Below are 23,634 nucleotides of genomic sequence, written 5' to 3'. Positions count from 1 at the left end.
GGGAAATAAAGTCAGAGTCAGATGGGGTGCTGAGAACACATTTTAATTAGATAAGTGTTTAGATTATTGAAGTATTAGGATTAGGAGACAGTGAGAGATTGAATGGTTTGAGCTATATGGGACATGGATGATGATGGTGTGTGCTGAAGGGGATGCTTAAGTAAGAGTCTAGCATACCTGAATGGTGGTGTCCTTCAAAGAAGGGAATACAAAAAGTGAACAGCTTCCCTGAACCTTTCCTACACATGCTTCTGAGGCTATCTTCTACCCATCAGGTCTAGAAATTCCTCATTTTGTGTCCCAGATATACTATCACCATGGCCTGGAAGAAATAAACTCTCAAAGGCATCAGATTCCTCCTCTAAAAAATGGGGTATTAATAGTACCTATCTTATAAGACTGCTGTTGTAAAAAATGGACTGAAGTAATAATACACACAATATACAAAGTCAGCATGTCGTAAGAGCTTAATAATTATAAATCAGTATAATTAGCAGTTTTAACATAGTATTTTAACCATTGTCCCATACAGTTGGGAAGACAATTGCCAGCTGACATGGACAGACTTAATCCTCTCAGTTTGTAGAGAAAAGAGAGTGAGGCAGACATCTAGAGGGAACCCAAGATGAAAAGTGGCATTGACTGTGAGACAGAACCATGGTGAACACACATGGCCTGGCCCAGTTTCAGCTGCCTAGAGGCCTGCTCTGAGAAATCACTGCTGCTGGATTTTGTGACCCTAATATATTCTCACAATAACTTCTCTTTTATCTTGAGCCACTATTGAGAAAATTTAGGTTCCTTACATCCTGAAGAATGTTGATAAGAGCATTAATCATAAAACAAAATTATTTTATAGTAACAAAGGAGATCATTAATGACAACTTTTAAGTTGGCATGTGTAAGCAATTCTAAATTTGAAGGAATGTGACCTTCCTTTGAATGAGTAGTAGTTTAATCACTCAGTCATTTGATCAGCCTAAGTAATATTAGTTGGCATTAAAATTTAGTCCATTGACTCTTATCACTAACATTTTAAAATATTGCAATAATGACAATGTCAAATAACATTTGGGATTATAGGTGAAATAGGTGGGTTAGAGAAAGTGAGAATATTCCACCAATGTCCTAGGTCAGTACGAGATCTTAATTCCATCTGTTCTTGTGTAATTGGTACATGAAATTTTCTTTCTATGCCCATCCCACCCATTAAGGAGACCAGGGCTCTTCTCTTGCTTCCTGAGTTTCACAAGTGTTTAGGGTCATCTATTCAGGATGGAGTGCTAAGGAGGCCTCAAGACAATGGTGGTTATGATCTCTGTTGGACAATCAGTGAGCCATATGCTAGATGCTGTTCATGGATGGTTTATTTGGAAGGCACCCAAAAGAACATGAAGAGGGTGTGTTGAGCTATAATATATAGTGCTCTCTTGGCTGGGAGATGGAGCGGTGGGCCTACAAGAGTTGACACATCTCTCTGATAATAGTGGAAGATAACCTTTGCTCCAGTGGACCACACTTCTCCTACTCATGGGGCCCTTTCTTTCTCATCCTCCCTCAGCTTGCAACATCATAATGGATGCTGTGACTAATATGAGCCTGCAGGTAGGAAAAGGAAATTCTTCAATTTTATGTCTAAGTCTTTAAATGGCTTTAGCAATTAAACACCAAATATTTGGGACTCTGTTTTTTTGTTAGTGGATGATTCATGTTTTGTTGCTTTGGCTTGAAATAGACCCTCAAAAATTCAAGGATCTTGAGAGGATGGAGAAACACACCATTAGTTTTTCAAAATAATATTCAACCTCATAACTTTCTACATAGGCCTCAAAAGGGGGCATAGTTTCACCATTCCCTGAGATGAATTATCAGAATCTTCCATATAGAAATGTACTGATATCCTCAGCAGCTTCCAGTGCTATTGCAGGACAGGGTTATAGATTTTCCTAGAAGCGTGAAATAATTCAGAAGCCTTGTTCCTTATTCATAGGGACAGCACATTAATAACACAGGACCCTGAAATCTTTTCTTATCTAGCCTGGAGTCCAGATAGAGGGATGGGGAGCTGAATCCTTAGATTTAGAGTAACATTTACCCCATTTTTGAATAAAAAAAGAATTGAATAAAAGTGCTCTCAGATCAAACAAGAACAGGTTTTTGAAAACACTTGAGCTCCTTGGAAATAAATGGCAACCAATGACTTTGGAGCTACTTTAGGGATGTTTTTTGTTGATGAGTTTTGAATTATTGTAACCAAGTACATTACAGCTAGATAAGTGACAAGGTTTGTGTGTGCTGTGGCATGATCATACACACACATGAAAAACACACAGTGACAAACATTTGTGCAGAGAATTTTCTACCTCCCAAGTGGCTACACAGATGGGCTTATGATGGAACTTACTGTATTTAGTTAGGCCCAAGTAGGTGCGCTAAATATGCTTTAATATATAGTTTTCCCACTGAAATGACATAAAAATCTTTGGAATTCCTAGATGATATTGAGATTAATTAACCTGATGCTGTTGAGGAAATGTAAGGAATTGTATGTCCAAAAACTAGTGCTACATAAAGTCATTGCAAGTATATATAATGCATGTGATTTATATTATGTTCCCCAAATATCCAGTCTCATTAAAAAAATTGTATTTATCTTCTCTTTCAGTGAACCAAATAAAGAAAAGTGGCTAAATAATTGAGTTTGTAAGCCACTTATCACTAAATATGACTTACATGTAATTTTTCTCCCCTCCTTAATACTGGGGATTACCAAACTTCTTATCTTCGCCTATTAGATTGATGAAACACTGCATTTTAGTGTTTAATTTACATTTCTTCCATTGAGTGGTGTTGAGCATTTTCTCCATGTTTACCAGCCATTCACTGAATGAGGGAACTATTTAAGATATTGCCTTATACTAAAAACAAACAAAAAACAAAACAAGTTTAGACCATTTTATATAAAATGACACCAATTTGATTTATCAAGTTTATGTGTAGGCATCTATAAGCCTGCATGTATATAGGTATTTTCTGTAAGATACACAGAAATATGGTAATGGTTTTTCCTTCTGGTAATTAAGATATGAGAGTATTGGTGGGGGTCTCGGAAGAACTAGAAAAAGCTCTGAGTGACAAAAACAAAAATGTAATTCATGTAGTCTATACCAGTGTGGCCCAAAAGTCTAATTCACAGAACCCTGGGTCTGCAGGATGTGATTAAGTATGGCATAGAAAAAGTTTCCATCATCAAAAATGTGTACCTGAAATATCAGGGGGAACACTTTATAAAATATCTGATTGTCTAATCACTGGGCTGCACAACTGAAGTGAACACAAAATAATATTGAATGCAAACTATAATTAAAAAATAAAATTTTAGAAATGGAAACAAAAAATATCTGGGAGATACTAGGTAAAAGTTTAACAAGATTTTTGTCTGTAGAACTTCTTAGAACCTTGAATATACTACCATGTTTTGGAAGGCTAAGAAAGAACTATAATATGCCACATTTGTCATATATATTTTGTGACTGAAAACTGTTGCTGAATTTTAAGTTTCCTCCAAGTCTCAGAACTTTTTCTCCACTATACTATACCTCTCTGAGGAATTTGATAGTATATGGTCAAGAAAATTTTATCATGTATTTTCCAAAAGAGCAATCTCCGGAAACAAGTTTTGCAGATTCTGGTTCTGGAATCTATATAATGCAACACGAAAAAGTTAGAGTCTCAATCTACTAAATAAACATATTTAGTTAAATTCAGTTGTAAACTGTGAGACTGAATACAAATAGCTGTTTGGTAAAATGAATGAAGCAGTTCTGTGGATAGACGTCTTAGTATTCCTTCTAAGTGTGTATTCTTTTATCTCTCTATTGTTGCTTTTCTTTCTGAGCTCTCCTTCCCATATCTCTCTATGGCAGTGTCTGTCTGCCTCCTTCCCTATAAGTCTGTTTGTCTTCCTGGGTTGAGTCTTGTATATCTTTTTCTCTGTCTTTTTTTGCTCTAATCTTAAAGGCTAAGTGTGATGAGCATGGAGAAAAGTATTTTGATATGTTGTGTTTTTTTTCCTTCACAGAAATAGCCAATTATGTTATCTGTACCCTAATAGTTAAAAACAAAAATCTGAGGTTTCTATACCTGTGAAAATTAGAAAGTTCTGTACCATAAGCTGGTATCTTTTGGCTGTTTCCTCTAGTTGGTAACCCAGTATTAAAAACAAGAACACCAAGTAAAGTTTGCTAACAATCAGAGTCATTAAAATGGTCATAATTTATACTGAATGGTAAAGAAAGGTCTATGAACTTATCTGGTGAGATTTCTCTTAATCAGATTGATACTAAAATCTACCATGCACACACAAAAACAAACCCCCTTTTAATGACCAGTAGTTGTAATATTTTTTTCTTACAGATTTCTGTAAGTTAGGAATAGATATGAATTACATGAGAATAAACCCTAGAGAAAAATTGAATGAAAAATTCTCCAGGAACGTCATTTATCCCCCATGCCTTACATAATGAAGCTTCAATTATTCTATAAAACTGAAGCCATTATTTACAAAATAATTCTAATTACTCAATGACAATGACCTTAGGAAAGACAATCAATAAAGCATCTTTTTTAAAAGATTTTATTTATTTATTTTCAGAGAGAGGAGAAGGGAGGGAAAATGAGGAGAGAAGCACTGACATGAGAGAGAAACATCAATTGATTACCTCTTGCATGCACCCTGACTGGGAACCAAACCTGCAACCTAGACATATTCCCTGACAGGGAATCGAACTAGCGACTTTTCTCCTGGCTGGACATTGTCCAACCAACTGAACCACACAAGTCACAGCCAATAAACCATGTTTAAGCCACAAAAAGAGAAGGGGCAGGTTTTGCTCAAAGTATGGATATTTTCTTAGGTATCCACATGGATAAACTTTCTTCCTTTTCCTAAAGCCTTTGGAATATAACATCTGATTATGTTAGATCCTGGTTTGCCTTTGATTAATAACGGGAGGCCCTGGAGTTGGTTAGCCCATCAGTCTCTGCCACTACTGGCTGAGTGATTTTGATCAAGTTTCCAAATCTTTGTACCTTAGTTTCCTGAAGGGTAAAATGGAATAATGGGAGAATATACCTTATGCTGTTGGAGTTAGAATTAAATAAATGCACAGACTTGTAGGAGTTCGAAAAGTGGTACATGGGAAGTTTCAAGAAAATGTTAGCTGTCCTGACTGGTGTGGCTCACTGGACTGAGTGTCAGCTTGCAGTCTGAAAGCTCACTGGTTCAATTCTCTCACACATCGATCCTTCTCTCCCTCCCTTTCTCCTTTTCTTCCCTTCTCCCTAAAAATAAATAAATAAAATCTTTTTAAAAAGTTAGCCATTATTTTTGTTATTGTTATCATTGTTGTTGTTAATTGTATTCCATTATTTTTAAATGTTGATATTGATACTCTTTTTATGTCATTACAGATCAATTAGAATAATAAAACAATTTTTAACAAGCCTCCTAGTAATTCATTTTTGTTTGTTTTACATATCAGCTTGGAAAAATTCTTCCATTAAGTAAATAATTATGTTTTCAATCAACATCTTTTATTTATGAGCCTTTATTTTATTTTAAAATTAGTCCCTGGAAAGTACAATTGACCTGTGAACAGCACTGGTTTGAACTGCATCAATTCACTTATATGGATTTATTGTCAGCCCTTCATATCTATGGGTTTTGCATCTGAGGGTTCAATCAGCCACAGATCAAAAAGAATGTTTTGCATTCTCAACCATGGCTTCCAACTGAGTATCAAAAACAGTGTTCTTGTCAAATCCACAGAAGTGAAGGGCAGAATGTAGAGTTAAAAATTATATGTGGGCTTTCAACTACATAGGGTTGAGGGGGGGTGCTCTAACCCTAGCATTGTTCAGGGGTCAACTGTAATTGGATATTACTTAAAGGCTGTGGATTATATTTTTCATTGATCTCAACCAAAGATATTGAGTAAGGTGTTTCCCCACCCCCAGTTTGGGTTATAGAATAATTAATAAAACACAATGAGGTGTGAATTAAAGCATAATGACATATTCCTTCTTAATAGTGCTAGACACAACTCTAAGAGTATAATGCTTTTTTAAACATTTATAATGAATTTCTTCAAATTTACATTAAGTATTCATTTTGATATTTTCAGTTATTAAGCAACATCATTTTAAAACTAAAATCCAGTAGTTAAAAATTTCTCCAAATATCACATATCATACTTTTAAATAAGTTGCTAAGACTGTACTGAAGAATTTATGTCCCATTTTAAGTAATATGTTCTCTTTATGAACCATAAAACAATCCAATATATGATTATTTTAAAATCATTGCTGTTCCTCTGCTTTTAAAAACACTGTGGAAATTGTCACTGATTGGTAATTTTAGAGGAAAACAAATAAGAGCCATTGGGACACTTACTATGAGAAATGCAATATTCATGACAGAATATGTTTAGGACAAATGTGGTTCATGGGTTGTCAACTGCTGTCAAGGACAGAAGCTGGTTTCTATCCATTCTGGGCTGAGAAAGGGAAATGCACAAAATGTGTATGTGCCAAAGTGAAGGGGATAGTTAGATAAATGGTGGGGTACCCAACTCTGAAATCCTATGTGGTTATTAGCAATAATGTTAAAAGATTATGTATTAAGTTGGTAAATGCTCATCATTTAATAAGTGAAACAGGCTGTTGATAGGACAGTACTGTAATATTTTAGTTCAATAAAATACTAAGTATGTGAGCTTCTCTTTAAAGAGAGGTTAAGCCTGGACAGATGTGTGCATGTTAGCTTACAAAGCAATTCATTGTTTGAAAAACAATGTCATGGCTGATTTTTATGTCTAGATGTACTTCTTCAGTTCTCAAGATTCATATAATGAACATGTATTCCTGAATATGTCATTAGCTATATCTAAGATAGAAGCATTTCCAAGAAAAGACGTTGACTAAAATGCTAGTGTGTTGAATTAATATAAAGCAGAACTTCATAAAACAATGTCTTTTTCTAAGCATTACCAACATGTATTAGTAAAATAGGAAATATATATAATCATTTAGCAAGCACTTAATGGGAACCAGACATTATGCAAAACACATTGTACACATGGTATCTTTAATCCTTATCACAATCTCATGAAGTAGAAACAATTATTATCCCAATGTTTAGACAAGGAAACAGGTTAAAAACAAATGTAACTTGCCCAAGGTCATGGCAGTCTAATTTTATAGTTCATGATATTAGTAACTATGCTAGAAATATTAATTTATATATACTTTATATTTAATTTGCATGTAGAGATTGCAGCCATTAAATCAATTGATCATAACAATATGCATGCCAGTGAATTCAAGGAAACTATATACAATCAGTTTGAGATTATAGAACACGCTACACTTTATTGACTTTCACTTGGAAGATAGAGACTAATAGCTCTCTTGCCTGAACCTACACACTAAAGGGTTCAGAGTTTCTAAAGTCAAACAAAACTGTTCTGAGAGATAAAATATTACCATTATGTGGCTTAGCCTTTCACAGACCTTAGGGCCAGTTGCCATTTCTCCTCTGTCAGCAAGGAAATTTCATTGCTCTTTTTGTCTTGCTTCCAAATCTTTATGATAATTCTATTTCTAGATCATTAAAGATAAAAATGAACTGGAAACAAAATGGAGATTTATAGTTAACAGACTCAGTGCTTTCTTTGGCAAAGAACATGAGAAAATGTCATGGTTTTATAATGTTTGTTGGTTTCCAGGCCAAGAGTTCTCTTCTATAGGATGGTGAAATGGTTTTTCTGGCCTAGCTGTCTGCCTTGCCTACACTGGAGATGCCTCATCGTGTTGACTGGGATGCTGTGTGACCTGAGCATGACTCATTTCTCTGAGTCCTGATTTTCTTACTGAAGAGTTTGAAGATCAATTCACACCTGGCTCTAAAATTATAAAATATAAAAATGGGAGGAGAAATTTATGGTCCATTTGAACCTTAGCCTCACTGTTTGATATAGGATATATAATTATTTTAAAGTTGGTGTTCAAGACACTATTCCTAGAACCAGTGACTCTGGAATCAAGAGTTAGTTGAGCTATGCCTTACCAGCCATGGCACCAATGAAATGTTACTTAACCCTTCTAAGCTTCAGTTTCTTGATGTTTAAAATTAAGGACAAGTGTTTCTGGCCCAATGATCTCTGTTTCCTGGTTTTCAAGCCCAATAGTCCATTCCCATACTGAACAGTTAGGACTGACTTGTATAACCAATGGGGTATCATGAAAACAGTGAAGTGTAAATTTTAAACTTAAATCATGAAGGAAAAAGTCATTGTGTTCTTTGGCATCACTCACTTTGGGGGAAGCTAGATGCCATGTTGTTAGAATACCAAGCTTCTATGGAGAAGTCCCTGTAGCAAGGAACTGAAGCCACCTGCCAACAGTCATGTGAGTGAACCATGTTAAAACCATATTCCAGCACCAGGCAGATCTTGACTGCAACCACATGAGAGACCTGAGCCAGAAACACCCAGAGAAGTTGGATTATTGACCCACAGAAATTGAGATAATGTTTGCTGTTTAAAGCTGCTAAGTTGAGAGGGGGTCATAATTTGTTACATAGCCATTTGTTATGTAAGCTAATGCGTGAGAAGTATTTAGGACAGTGCTTGGAGTACTTCTATTATGAGTATATGTGAAGTATCTCAGCAGTGGCTGGAATATAGTAAATGCTCATTAAATTAAATGTGTTAAATGAATGTCAGGTGTTTTTTTCTTTAACTACCATTCAACATCATCATTATATATAAGCTCAATCCAAAATCATTTCCCACATGAGCTAGACCCTCATATTTCTTCTCTAAAAAACATTAAAATAGAGCTATTTAAAAATCCAAAAGCCAGAGAGATAAGAATTCAAAATCTATTCTGAGGGTTGGCCTTTGTGTAACTTTTCAGCACTTTGGATATGCCTCGTTCATTATCCTGAACTGTATTTACATGAAACAAAAATATATATTATGGATGATGAACACTTAAAGAGAGATTTAAAATCACCTACTTACCATCGACACAAGAAGGCCGGTTTCTGGTTGTTCCGGCCACTTTCCCAGGTAAACAGGAGCACTTGACTGTTTGTGACCGCTCCTCAATGCGGTTCTTATTACAACATCTGTGCGCTGCTATCACTTCACATGTCCCTCCTTCTGGCAAGAAAGAAAGAATAGGGAATCTGTTTAGAGATAATTCAGCAGCCATTTAGGCCTGTGGAGATATGTGTGGAAGGGTTGGGGAAAGTGAAAGAAATGACAGAAATAGTGTCCATGAGGTCTAATTCCTATGGGATTTTCTCACACCCTCTGTTTATAATGTGTATGTATAACATGTATTTTACACCAGGTCTGTGTGATCTTGGCAAAGACAATGGGTATTATAACACTACACTCCTCATGCAATGAAGGTACCTGTGAGGAGCCCTCAAGAGGGATGATTTAGGGCTGATGCAGTGGCCCCATGCATGCCTGGAGCTGCCATAAAATAAAGACAATACTTGATTTAAGTACATTATATTTTGGGAGCTCACTCTGATGTTAACTTTGATTTACAATTCTCTGATCTCCCATTAATGACAAGCACCTGACCCTCCAGTAATGTAGTCCTGCAGAAGCAGGAAAACTGCCCAGGATTTAGCTCTCCCTCCCGCTGTCTGCCCATTTTCAAATGGGGCTAAATAGAAAATCTAACTGGGAGTCATTTTCCAAATTCTGATCCCTTCCAGAAATGATAGAAATAATCACTGAAGCAAGTAAGCATGTGCTTTAAATGGCACCTCAAACTAGAGACCAAGGCCTATGGCTTCACTTAATTGTTATGGGTCAGCCATGCATTTATCATCATTTATTGGCAACCTAATGATGTATGCCACTCTCCACTGAGTTCTTCATAGGTGCACTGCTGCATTTGTCTAGAGGTTTGGTGAGAAGTCAGGTGTGTCTTTCCAGACTGCAGGACATCTGCTGAGGCAGTTCTCCAGGGACACAAAAGAGACCCCAAGGGACCAGCAACCAGAAATGAACTTTCCCAACATAAATTTTTTCATTCAGGGAAACTGTTTTTTATTTGACAAGAATCAGCCCATAACATTTATGATTCTTGGCATTTAGGATTCAGTTGGAAGAAATGCAGCAAGCATTTTCTAAGTAACCAACTCACTACATACAAGTTACTGTTATAAACTCTAAAGAATGTATATCCAGCCCCTACATGGGAGCACTTGGAAACATTGATAAAAAGGAGAGGAAGGAGGGAAGAAGGCAGGAGGGAGACTGAAGGCAGCTCCATCCTGTCCTGAGAACTTCAATGTAATGTGGTGTTTCTCAGAGCAGTGTGAGGCCTGGGATGTTCTGGCTATTCATCCTTCCCACTAATATTTGGCAAAATCTGGAGACATCTTTAATCCTCATTACTGGTAAAAGGTGGGTGCTACTAGCATCGAATGAGCAGAGGCCAAGGATGCTGTTAAACTTCTCACAATGCACAAGACAGCCTCCTACAACAAATAATTATCTGTCCCAAATGTCAATAGCACTGAGTCTGAGAAACCCTGGTTTAATATAATAGAAACACAAGAATTTTTAACTTAAAGTGGACTAATCCTGCCTCCATCAATGGTGGAAGGGGTGGGGGAAGAATTTAGGCTTTTGAACCAGCTTGGTTTAGTCTGAATCTCAGCTCTGTCAGTTATATTCTGGGTACCTCAGTTTCCTCATCTGTAAATACGAACAATAATAAACCTGCTTAATAGGATAGTGTGGGTGTAAACCAAGATATCGCATGAATAGGGATTAGCACTGAGACTGGCATAAAGTGGCCATATATGCTACCTATAGTAATAATACCCAGTCACATTGATGTATTTCTTTGGGGATGCCACCCTACTTTCTGCAGCAGAAACTGCAAATACAATTTTTCCTCAAATACTCTCTCCTCCCTCTTATCCCTCCACACTCCACCCTAGGCTCAAACACATTAACCCAGTTAACTTTCCTTTGAACGAAACACAAAGGTCAGTTCCTTAGAAAACATACCTTCACTGGCACCACTTCTCATTCTCTGAAATTTCCTTGCACAATTGTAAGGCCTGTGTGTAGAGGGAGTGAGACACTTCACAAAGCATGAAAATGTAGCTCAGCACCCATGTGGAAACCAGTGGGGAGTGAGTTGGCACGAAGGACCATGCCTGCAGAAAAGTTCTCCCGTGGGAAATCAGGCCTGCATTATAACTAGGCTGCTTTGCGACTTGCTCTTGCTAAAACTCTCTCATCCTGAGTTCAGGCAGCAAATGCTTACTACATATCTTTAAAGTAATTTCCCAAAGTCTGTGTTAATTCTCCTAAGGATTGAATTGTAACCAGACCTGTTACTCTTATGGTTCCCTTGCATTTGCAACATTTTTTCCTTGTTAATCTATAAGAAGTAATCAGTAACATCCCTTCTGTTGTTATCTGTAAAAATTACCTAAAGTAAACCTAAGTATAACAAATGAAAACCTTCTTTGATATATGCTATTAGAAATCCAATAAAAGCTTTTCAAGGCAAGGGTCGAGGCACTCTTCTCTCTCGAGAGTAGCCATGCCGTCCCTTTTCCTCCACAGGACGTGGTATTCTGTGTGAATTGATCTCATCTCATCCATAACACCTTGGACATTGCAGGCCAATACCACATCACCTGTGACCCCAGGCAAATCATAAGCTTGGTCAGGGTCAAGGTTGTTGCTTTTCTCCCCACAGGCCTATTGTTAAAAACTGGTATAGGTACTCTAACTATTGTTTGAATGAATGAAATAATAACAAAGAATAAAAATGAACAACATAGTATAAGCACCAGGTTCTGGTGGCATAGGTGGAAGAGAAGACCCATTCATTTTTGAAGAGTTAGGAAGGCTTCTTAAATATTGAGTTGAAAGATAGGATAGGGCTTCAACAGGGGAAGATGAGGAGAAGCATTTAACTAACATGAAAGGCTGGGACATATTTATTAAATCAGAATTTTAATTATAGAACAGTTTTAGATTTATAGAAAGCTGATGAAGATAGTTCTGAGTTTCCATATATGCTGCATGCTATTATTTCCTATTTTTATTCCTCTAATATTAACATCTAATACAATATTAGTGTGCTAAATTTGAACCAATGCAAATACACTATTATAAGTAAAGTTTATGCTTTAATTGGGATTTACTTTGCTTTTACCTAATGTCCTTTCCTATTCCAAGATGCCATATATAATACCACATTACATTTAGTTCTTATCTCCTTACATCACTTTTGGCTGTGCTAGTTTCTCAGACTTTCCTTCCTTTTTATGACTTTGACAGTTCTGGGAAGTATTGGACAGGTATTTTATACAATGTCTATCAAATGGGACTCATTTGATGCTTTTCTCATGTTTAGACTGAGGTTATGTGTTTTTGGAGGAAGATCACAGAGGTAAAGTGCCATCACTTCAAGGGTACATGCTGTCAACATGACTTATCACTGTTGATATTGACCTTGATCATTTGTTAAATTTCTTCACTGCAAAGGTACTTTTTTATCCCTAATCCTGTCCTTTGCCACATAGTCCTTTTTGGCAGGAAATCACCGTGTACAGCCCTTACTCAAGAAGTGGGCACTTATGCTCTACTTCCTTGAGGGTGGTGTATCTACTAAAATTATTAGGAATTCTGCATAGCATATGTATCCCTTCTCTCTCATTTTATTTCCCTTTTCAGTTTATATTGATGTGGACTCATGGGTATTTATTTTATATTGATACTTTGGGTGAGAACCCATTACTATTACATTTATTATGTTGCTCAAAATATCCTAACTTTGGCCAGTGTGGGCTTCTTCAGGTAGTTTCTGTGTATAGCCCTTCCCTCCTTGTTTTGAGCACTTCCTTACTTTCTTGCCTTACAAGACACTCCAAGTTTACCTTGTTTATGTCCTAACCTAATCCTAGAATCAGTCATTTCTCTTCAGAGCCTGTCAGGGTTTGTTTACTTACTTAATTTTATCAAATATTAATTTTTTAAATTAAAGTTGATATTCAATGTTTTATTAGTTTCAGGTGTGTAGCACAGTTATTACACATTTGTATAATTTACAAAATGACCCCCCCAATAGGTTTTCCACCCACTGACACCATACATAGATATTACAATATAATTGACTGTATTACTTATGCTGTAATTTACATCCTCACGACTCTTTTGTAACTGCCAATTTGTACTTCTTAATCCCTTCACCTTTTACCCACCTCCTCAAGTTTCTTTTCGTCTGGAAACCATCTGTTCTCTGTATCTATGAGTTTGTTTCTGTTTTATTTTTTTCATTTTATTTTGTTTTTTAAAATTCCACATTTAGAGAAACAATATGATATTTATCTTTCTCTATCTGACCTATTTCACTCAGCATAATATCTTCTAAGTCCGTTTATGTTGTCACAATGATAAAATTTCATATTTCTGACTGAGTGCAATTCCATTGTACATATTTAACACACCTTTTTAAAAGGGATTTTTCCTTTTTAAAATATATTTTATTGATTGTGCTATTACAGTTGTCCCATTTTTTCTACCCTTTATTCCTCTCCATGCACACCCCCCTCCCACTATCATTCCCCAACTTTAGGTCATGTCCATAGGCCATACATATAAGTTCCTTGGCTTCTCCATTTCATATACTATTCTTAAACTATCCCTGTCTATTTTGTATCTACCATTTATGCTTCTTATTCACTGCACCTTTTTCCCCATTCTTCCCTCCTGCTCCCTGCTGATATCCCTCCATGTGATCTCTATTTTTGTGATTCTGTTCCTATTCTAGTTGTTTGCTTAGTTTTTTTTTGTTTGTTTGTTCTTTTAGGTTTGTTGATTTAATTGTCACTTTACTGTTCATATTTTTTATCTTTTTCTTAGGTGAGTCCTTTTAACATTTCATATAATAAGGGCTTGGTGCTGATGGACTCCTTTAACTTGACCTCATCTAGGAAGCACTTTATCAGTTCTTCCATTCTAAATGAAAGCTTTGCTGGATAGAATAATCTTGGATGCAGGTCCTTGCCTTTCATGACTTTGAATACTTCTTTCCAGTCCCTTCTTGCTTGCAAGGTTTCTTTTGAGATAACAGCTGATAGTCTTAAGGGAACAACTTTGTATGTAACTTTTTTCTTTTCTCTTACTGCTTTTAAGATCCTCTCTTTATTTCTAATCTTGGGTAATGTAATTATGATGTGCCTTGGTGTGTGCTTCCTTGAGTCCAAATTCTTTGGGACTCTCTGAGCTTCCTGGACTTCCTGGAAGTCAATTTCCTTTGCCAGATTGGGGAAGTTCTTCTTTATTATATTTTCAAATAAGTTTTCAATTTCTTGCTCTTGTTCTTCTCCTTCTGGCACTCCTAAGATTCACATGTTGGAACATTTAAAGTTGTCCCTGAGGTTCCTAAGCTTCTCCTCATTTTTTTTTGAATTTTTGTTTTTTCATTCTATTCTGATTGTTTATTTATTCCTTCTGCTCCAAACCATTGATTTGAGTCCTGGTTTCCTTCTCTTTATTGTTGGTTCCCTGTACAGTTTCCTTTATTTCACTTTTCATAGCCTTTACTTTTTCCTCTATTTTCTGATGATACTCAACCAGTTCTGTGAGCATCCTGATTACTAGTGTTTTGAACTCTACATCTGATAGATTAGCTATCTCTTCATTGCTTAGTTGTATTTTTTCTGGACCTTTGATCTGTTCTTTCATTTAGGCAATATTTTTTTTTGTCTCAGTGCACCTGTTATGTAGTAAGAAATGGAACCTTAGGTATTCACCAGGGCAGATCCATATCACTGTGTTGTGGTGCTGTATGTGGGGAAAGGGTCTGAGAGGGAACAATTCCACTTGCTCAGCTCTCAACCAGCTTTCAGTCACTTCCTCCACTACCCATAAGCAAATTGAGCCCTTCTTGTGCTGATTCCCAAGTGGGTGGGTTTGTGCCCATTCTAGGACCCTGTGGGTTTCTCCAACAAACTCCCCAGTGAGGCTGGGAGTTTCTCCCACTCCTGCAACCCCCACAGGTTTTTACAGTCAAAGGTGTTGAAGCTATATTTCTCAGCACTGGAACCCTGGGTTGCATGGTATGTCTTGCTCCCCAGTTGTTCCCACTGGTTTATCTGCATGCAAATATAGGACTGCCCAGTTAGCCAGCTGCTGCCTTGCTCTCCCTGGTCCACCAGCTTAGGTAAACCTTGCCATGTGTGCTTTCCATCCCAGCTGTCCATCTCCCCGCCTCCTATAGGTCTAGAAGGCTCTTTTTTCATTAACTCCTTTGTTGTCAGACTTCCATGTATTTTGATTTTCTGGCAGTTCTGGTTATTTTTTTGTTTTTAAATTTGTTGTTCTTCTTTTGATTGTTGGAGGAGGCAAAGTGTATCTACCTATGCCTCCATCTTGGATGGAAGTTGTACCATATCCTCTTTATTCAGTTCTTTTCAATTAGAGCAATTAATCCACTTACATTGAAAATAATTATAGATATACAGTTATTGCCATTTTATTCATTGTTTTCTGATTGTTTTGTAGTTGTTCTCTGTTTCGTTTCTATAATCTTAATCTCTGCTCTTATTTGTTGATGATTTTCTGTAGTGTTGTTTTTGGATGCTTTTTTCTTTATTTCTTATATATCTTTTGTACACCTTGGTTTGTGTTTTCCACGTGCTTTTTATATACCAAGCTACATCTGTATTAGTCTATTTTAAGTTGATGGTGACTTGAAAATTAGTATCATTTTTACTCACCCCCTCCATATTTATGTTTTTGTCATTAATTTTTACCTCCTTTATGTGTGTATTTGTGTGGATCCTTTAATTTACTGTTGAAATTATGTGTGATCTTCCCACATTTCCTTTTTTAACCTTTGTACTAGTTTTAGTACAAAGGTAGTACTGGAAGATCTTATCTAGTATTGGTAGATCTACTGGATTTGTTGGTGAGAATTTTTTTCTTTGTGATATTTTCTTATTCATATCTTTTATTTTTTCTTTCTGAAAAATGTCCCTATAACATTTCCTGTAAAAATGATTTAGTAGTGATTAATTCTTTTAGCCTGTTCCTTGTCTGGGAAGCTTCAATTTTAAGTGACAGCCTTGCTGGATAGAGTAATCTAGGTTGTAGTTCCTTGCTTTTCATCACTTTTCATATTTCATGCCAATACCTTTTGCACTGCAAAGATTCTGTGAGAAATCAGCTGGAAGTGTTATGGGAGCTTCCTTGTAGGTAATTTCTTTTCTCTTGCTACCTTTAAGATTTTATCTTTGTCTTTAACCCTTGGCATTTTAATTATGATGCATCTTGGTGTGGGACTCTGTGCTTTCTAGACTTGTATTTACTGGTATGCATCTTCTTAGGAAAGTTTTTTTTTTGTTATCGTTTCTTCTAATAGGTTTTCAATCTCTTACTCTCTCCCTTTTCCTTTGGGGACCCCAATGATGTTGTTACACTTCAAGTTGTCGTAGATTTTCCTAAACTATGCTCATTTTTTTTTAATTCTTTTTTTTTCATTCCACTTGGGTGTTTTCTACTACCTTCATGGATTTGAGCCTCTGCTTTACCTAAGCTGCTATTGCTTCCATTTATTATATTATTAATTTCAGTTATTGTATTTTCATTTTGGACTAGTTCATTTTTATGCTTTCTATCTCTTTTTTTTATGTTTGATATTTCTTTGTTGAAGTTCCCACTGAGATCATCTATTCTTTGAAGTTCATTGAGCCTTCCTATCAACTGTGCTTGGGACTTTTCATCTGGTAGGTTTCTTGTCTCCATTTTGTTTAGTTCCTTTTCTGAAGTTTTGCCATGTTCTTTCATTTGGGGCACTTTTTTTTATCTTCTCATTTTGGCTGCCTCCCTAAGTTTCTATGTATTAGCTAGAGCCATTATGTCTCCCATTATTAGAGGAGTGGTCTTATATAGTAAGTTTCCTATGGGACACAGTGATGCAATCTCCCTAGTCACCTGAGCCCAGTGCTCCAGGGGTGCACTTTGTGTGTTCTCTTTTATTGTTGTTGATTCTTGATTGTTGTTGGCATGTCGATGGGTGGGATTGACCCTCAGCCTGACTGGCTGTCAGGACTGACCATGACTACAGCAGCAAGCTTTTATGTGATAGCTGACCCTATAGAGCAGGATTCATTTTAGTGAGCTCTGGTGCCTATTGAGTCTACCTGTTGAGTGTGATGTTTGTGGCACTAACTGGGCAGTCTTCTTGTGTTGTTTGAAGCCAGCCACCAGGTGTATTGGTTCTGGGGTTTTGGGGGAAAGGCTCTGGTAAAGGCCAGGTTCAGCCTTTACCAGTGCCCAGTCCAGGGCTACCTTATAGGGGCTACAAACTTACCTGTACTTGTTAGTTATCTGTGCTGGGCTTGGAGGTGTCTGGGAATGAGTACACTGTGAACTGAGACCAGCTCCCACTAGTACAGGGCTTGGGGCCATCTAGCATAGGTATAGAGCATGCCAAGGCCAGCTGTTGCTTGTTTGGTGTTTGTGGATCTTTGAGAAATTTAGGAAAGCCTATAATGTGGGCCCAGACTGATGGTTTTGTGAATTACATGTGGAAGATATTTGGGTGAATTGAATGGGATGGGTTCTCAGAGAATCACCAGGATTGAGCAAGAGCAGTGTTAGTCAGGTTAATGCAGACTCAGATTTGGTGACAACCTGCACCTGCAGGTTATGTGGGGCAAGGGATCAGCAGAGAAACAATGGTGCCTGCCAGCACTTTAGTCTTGGAGAGAGCTGCCCTTCCACTTCTCCCCTTGAAACAAGACAGTTTAGTTCATATATATATATATATATATATATATATATATATATGCACACACATGTCCGCACACACACACATATATGTGCTTTTTGAGAGGCTCTCCCTTCACTGTAGCTTGGGACAAGTGTTTGTGAGCTAGTGAGTCTGTGTGTGGTCCCTTTAAGAGGACTCTTGGGTCTATAGTAGCTCTGTGCCTCATATAGCAGCTTTGTGCCTTGCCTGGAAGGAATCCCTGGTTTTCACAGCCAGCTGTTGCAGAAACTTCTCCTCCTGGCACTGGTATTCTAGGCTTGGGAGCCTGGTGTGTGGATAGACCCCTTACTTGTCAGTGGGGATTTCCATAGCTGAGATATCCCTCCCAATTCTTAATTGCTTCATGCAAATGTGGTACCAGCCTATTTCATATCTCTGCCCTTCCTATCAGTCTCCTTGTGTCTTCTTCTTTATGTCCATAGCTGGAGGACTTGTGTTTGGCTTGTGTTCAAGTGGTTATTCTATAATTTAGTTATAATTTTGATGTGGTTATGGGAGGAAGTGAACACAGTGTTTACCTACTATACCATCTTGACCACAAGTCTCAGTCAGCATATTTTAAAAATACATTAGAGTAGATGGAATTGAAGACATGAAATAGCATTTAATTAGAGAAGGCTTCCATCTCCAGGGAGAGACATTGCTGTAATTCTATGTTGCAATGTAGCACAGATGGGTATTTTAAAGTCAAGTACTGATGTGATCTCAATATTGATATAGAGTGACCAACTAGGCTGCTGTTTTCAGGAGTGGTTACAGAAGGCAAAGTAGCAACAAAGGTAACAAAAGGACATTGCTAGATTCTGAGCAGGAAGTAAAGAGATTTGAACTTGGATCATTGAAAGAAAATCTCAGTTTCATCACATGCCCCTCATTGAGATTAGAGTTAATGTAACAACAGTGCTAATAACACATTATACTCTTTAACACAGATACCTACTATTAGGTCACTTTAGCTTATATTATCAGCTGCAAATTCCCTCAGTCAAATCAGTAATAACTGGTTTGACACTTCATGAAATACCACTGATTTAAAAGTAACTATTTGACTTTAATACAAGACTTGAGCAGTGTCTATGACTGAAAACAGCACAGAGCATATTAAGGCTTCAAGACATATCTTGAATCTTATTTGATTTATAGTCATTCCAGCAGAACCAGTGATAGACATGCCAGATTATTCAAGTTACTGCACTGAGTTAAATAATAGACAAAGTGGCCAACTGGAGGCCCAAAGGCAGTCCCTCATAGCCTAATTGTAGATGAGCCAAAGAGGCAGTTCTGTGTAATCTCAGCACTCCCTTTTATTTAGCAAGTTCTGAAATGGGTGCTGGGCACTGCACTTGGCACTTGACCTACATTAATTATAAACTTCACAGCAATTGTACAGTTATTGTCTTTGCATTACAGATAAAAACTTGATGACCAGAGACATTGAATAACCTTCCTAGTATCACACAAGTACTATTTCATGCATGTTTGACTCTAAAACTCATACTTCTTTGCTCATGTCACAAGCAATCATTCCTTGTTGTTGAGGAACTTCCAAAAGGAAGTATGACACTGCTTAGAGTAGTTATCAAGGATAATTACCTTACCTGCCCTGGCCAACCTCTAATCAAATTAGACTTCACTTGCTACCACCCTTCTCTCTGCTCCAGGGACATGGTTTCCTTATAGGCTTTGACCTGAGCATGGCAGGCATGATCTCTCCAGAATGTTGCCCTAAACCCAGGGAGGTGTTGCTACAAATAACAGGAATTTTTGGATTTGATGAGTTGAACTATGCACCTCCCTTGGCACTCTTCTAACAGATCTCTGGCTTGTTTTCTCACCTCTTCCACGTATTTATCCATATGTCATTTTATCAAAGACACAATTGACCACCATATTAAATCGTAATTTCCTTAGTAGCACTTTCCTCTATGCCCCTGCCTCCAGGGTACCTGTAACTTTCAAATATGGTATATTATAGGGAACTGACCTGCCCGGCAATGGCAAATGTAGCCCAGTCCTATTGGAAAGCCCATAGGCATGTGGCAGCACACAGGATGCCAAACCTATGGATCAGTTCTTCCATGGGAGGACAGGCCTGCATTATATCTAGGCTGCTCTGAGACTTGCTCTTGCTAAAACTCCCTCACCCTGAGTTGAAGCTGCAAATGGTTACTGTATTATCTTTAAAGCAACTTCCTGAAGTCTGTGCTAATTCTTTTAAGGATTGAAGTGTAACCAGACCAATTTCTCTTATTGTTCCCTTGCATTTGCAATATTTTTACCCTGTTAATCTGTAGAAAGTAATCAGTAGCATCCTTTCCTTTATTATCTGTAAAAGTAATTACCTAAAGCAAACCTGAGCTTAATAAATGAGAACCTTTTTTGATGTATGCTATTAGAAAGCCAGTAAAAACCTTCATAAAAACAGGTACATGGACCAATGGAATAGAACAGAAAGCCCAGAAATAAACCCAAGTCTTTATGGTCAATTAATATTTGACAAAGAAGGCAGCAACATAAAATGGAGTAAAAATAGCCTCTTCAACAAATGGTGTTGGGAGAACTGGACAGCTACATGCAAAAAAATGAAACCCGAGCACCAACCTACACCTTATACAAAAATAAGTTCAAGGTGGTTAAAAGACTTAAATATAAACTGTGACACCATTAAAGTCCTAGAGGAGAACACAGGTAGGAAAATCTCAGATATATCACGCAGAAACTTTTCTACTGACATGTCCCCTAGAGCAAGGGACATAAAGGGAAGAATAAACAAATGGGACCTCATCAAAATAAAAAGCTTCTACACAGCTGAAGAAAACAGTATCAAAATAAAAAGAGAACCAACTGTATGGGAAAACATATTTGCCAATGATACCTCAGACAAGGGTTCAACCTCCAAAATATATAAAGAACATACATGACCCCACTCTAAGAAGACAAGGAACCCAATTAAAAAATGGGCAAAGGACTTGAACAGACACTTCCCCAAGGAGGGCATACAGAAGATCCAAAGACACATGAGACGATGTTCAATATTGCTAGCTATGAGAGAGATGCAAATTAAAACCACAATGAGATACCACTTCACATGGGTCAGAATGGCCATCATAAAGAAAGCAACAAACAACAAGTGTTGGAGAGGTTGTGGAGAAAAGGGGACCCTAGTGCACTGTTGGTGGGACTGCAGACTGGTACAACCACTATGGAAAGCAGTATGAACTTCCTCAGAAAACTAAAAATGGATCTTCCTTTTGACCCTGCAATTCCACTGCTGGGACTATATTCTAAGAACACTACACCATCAATCCAAAAGAACCTTTGCACCCCGATGTTCATAGCAGCACAATTTACAATAGCTAGGTGCTGGAAGCAACCTAGATGCCCATCAGTAAATGAATGGATCAAAAAACTATGGTACATTTACACAATTGAATTCCATGCAGCAGAAAGAAAGAAGGAGCTCCTACCCTTTGCAACAGCTTGGATGTAGCTGGAAAGCATTATGCTAAGCAAAATAAACCAGGCAGTGAAAGACAAATACCATATGATCTCACCTTTAACAGGAACCTAAACAACAAAACAAAGAAAGAAGCAAAGTATAATCAAAGACACTGAAATGGAGTACAGGCTGACCGTGACCAGTGGGGAGAAAAGAGGGAGTTTTAGGGGAGAATGGGAAGGGTTTATAGGAACAAATTTAAAGGACACATGGACAAAAACTAGGGGGAGGGTTGTAATGGGATGGAAGTGGGGAGGGTTGAATGGTTGGGCTGGATTGGGAGTAAAAGGGAGAAAACTGTACTTGAACAATGGTTAAAATTTAAGAATAATAATAATAAAAAAAGAAAGCCAGTAAAAACCTTTCAAGGCAAGTGTCAAGGCACTCTCCCCTTGAGAGAGTGGCCATACCATCCCTTTTTCTCCACAGGACTTGGGTAGTCTGTGTGAATTTGTTCATCTCATCCACTACACCACAGACACTGAAGGCCAGGGTCCACATTGGTATATAATTTGTTTATTAATTATACTTATTGTCTGTGTGTTTTACCCCTGGAATATAATCTCCTCAAAGATAGGGCTTATTATTGTTTTCTTTACTTAACATTGTCTGGAATATTATTATTAGGGCTTAACAAGTGACTCTAATACACATTTCATTTAATCTGCAAAATAGTTAAAAAATAGAACAAAGATTCTTGTTATTCCTATTTTCTAGTGAGGATGCAGACTTGAAACTTCCAAATGACACAGCCACATAACTAATGGTGAAAATAATATTACAGGAGCTAACCATGTATTGAATATTTACTATGTGTCCGATACCATGGTAGACACATTACAAATCTTCAATGTATTTTTTGCTCAATGAGGTTATGATTACCCTCATTTTATAGAGGAAGCAACTGAGATCCAGAGGGGCTTAAACACTTGTCCACATTTTATTTAGTAAGCAGCTTGCATCACCTGGACCAGAACCCACATCCACTGACCTCATATTGAGTGCTTTTTCCCAGTGTTACTCTTGCACTCATGCTGCCATTTCTCTGAAAAGGGAGGAGGACTCAGTGATTGGGAGTTGACAAGTGCTCCGTTTTCATAAAAACTTGTATATAAAATCAATGATGCCAGACCACATTTTCCTCAGGCCCATAGATGATGGATTTGCCCACTTGAAACCAGAGACATATTGCTTTAAATAACAAGCTCATATGGTCATGCCAAGTTGAACTATGGTTTCAATAATACCTACTTCTCAGGTACGCCAATGTGGAGACTAGACCAGGTCTTAGAGGCCCACAGCCTCTTTTATAAACTTTATAAACTTTATAAATGTTTGTAACACAAACATTTATAAAGTGTGTTTGGTGCCATCATACCCAGATCTCCTGATTCCCAAGGTTTACATTTGTAAATGACCTAGCCATAGTTAATCATAGAAATTTAATCTTTCAATCTATCCTGATCATGAAATCTGGGTCTACTGAATTGTATTGACAGGACAAAAATACTGAATCTTTGACAAAACAAGACTCACATCTGTAGTCCTTTGACTGGAAATTTTCAAGTTATGCTTTGTGAGGCTCTATAGCTTATTTGATAGGGCTCAGTTATGTCCACTGGAGGAAAGTACAAAACTACTCTAGTTATTTAATTGTTAACATTCAGTATAATAATCTATTCTTTGTGGATTTATCTGCTAAGGAAAACGTGAAAACAACTTTATTCAGCTGATGATCAGCTCCCTAAAATACTGAAAAGTATTTGTTGAATGGATGATGGATAGATGAATGCATGGATGATTGAGCAAGATGAAAAATAAACAAAAAATCTATCATGGATTTTTGTACAATCAAACAGTGTGGAACTGTTTCTTGAGAAGGTTGGATGAATTTGGTATTGTAGTATACAGTAACTTTGTAAGATACATCCCTCCTCCAAATTCTATATGTCTTTTTACTTCTTGAGTATATCAGGAGCCCATGATGACTATTTCTATCCAAGACACAATGAGAAGCTGTTCAAATTCTATGAGAAGAAATAAAATTTTGGACCTGTATTATAATCACAGGGATGGAATTTTTCAAAACCCTATGGAAAAGACTTTTAAGTCTTACTTATCTATTGTCCTCATTTTCTGGCTGTTTCAAAAGGTTACTGGAAACCACAACATTTTCCAGCTTTTTCCTCAATAAAAGCAAAGTAAACTTAGGTTTCTCATAACTCTTTCTGGGAACT

General features: G+C 37.2%; 1 protein-coding gene across 1 annotated transcript in view; it reads right to left on the bottom strand.

The window, feature by feature from the left end:
• Positions 1–23,634, bottom strand: part of TAFA1 (TAFA chemokine like family member 1) — a 674,509-nt gene that overhangs the window by 127,556 nt on the left and 523,319 nt on the right. The window contains exon 3 of the mRNA XM_028518816.2: positions 9,087–9,227. Coding sequence (XP_028374617.1) covers positions 9,087–9,227 — 141 coding nt within the window. The remainder of the gene's footprint in view (positions 1–9,086; positions 9,228–23,634) is intronic.

This window comes from Phyllostomus discolor, chromosome 7, assembly GCF_004126475.2.
Source record: "Phyllostomus discolor isolate MPI-MPIP mPhyDis1 chromosome 7, mPhyDis1.pri.v3, whole genome shotgun sequence".
Lineage (NCBI taxonomy): Eukaryota > Metazoa > Chordata > Mammalia > Chiroptera > Phyllostomidae > Phyllostomus > Phyllostomus discolor.
The sequence above is the reverse complement of the archived record's forward strand: the minus strand, read 5'-3'. Positions and strand labels throughout refer to the sequence as shown.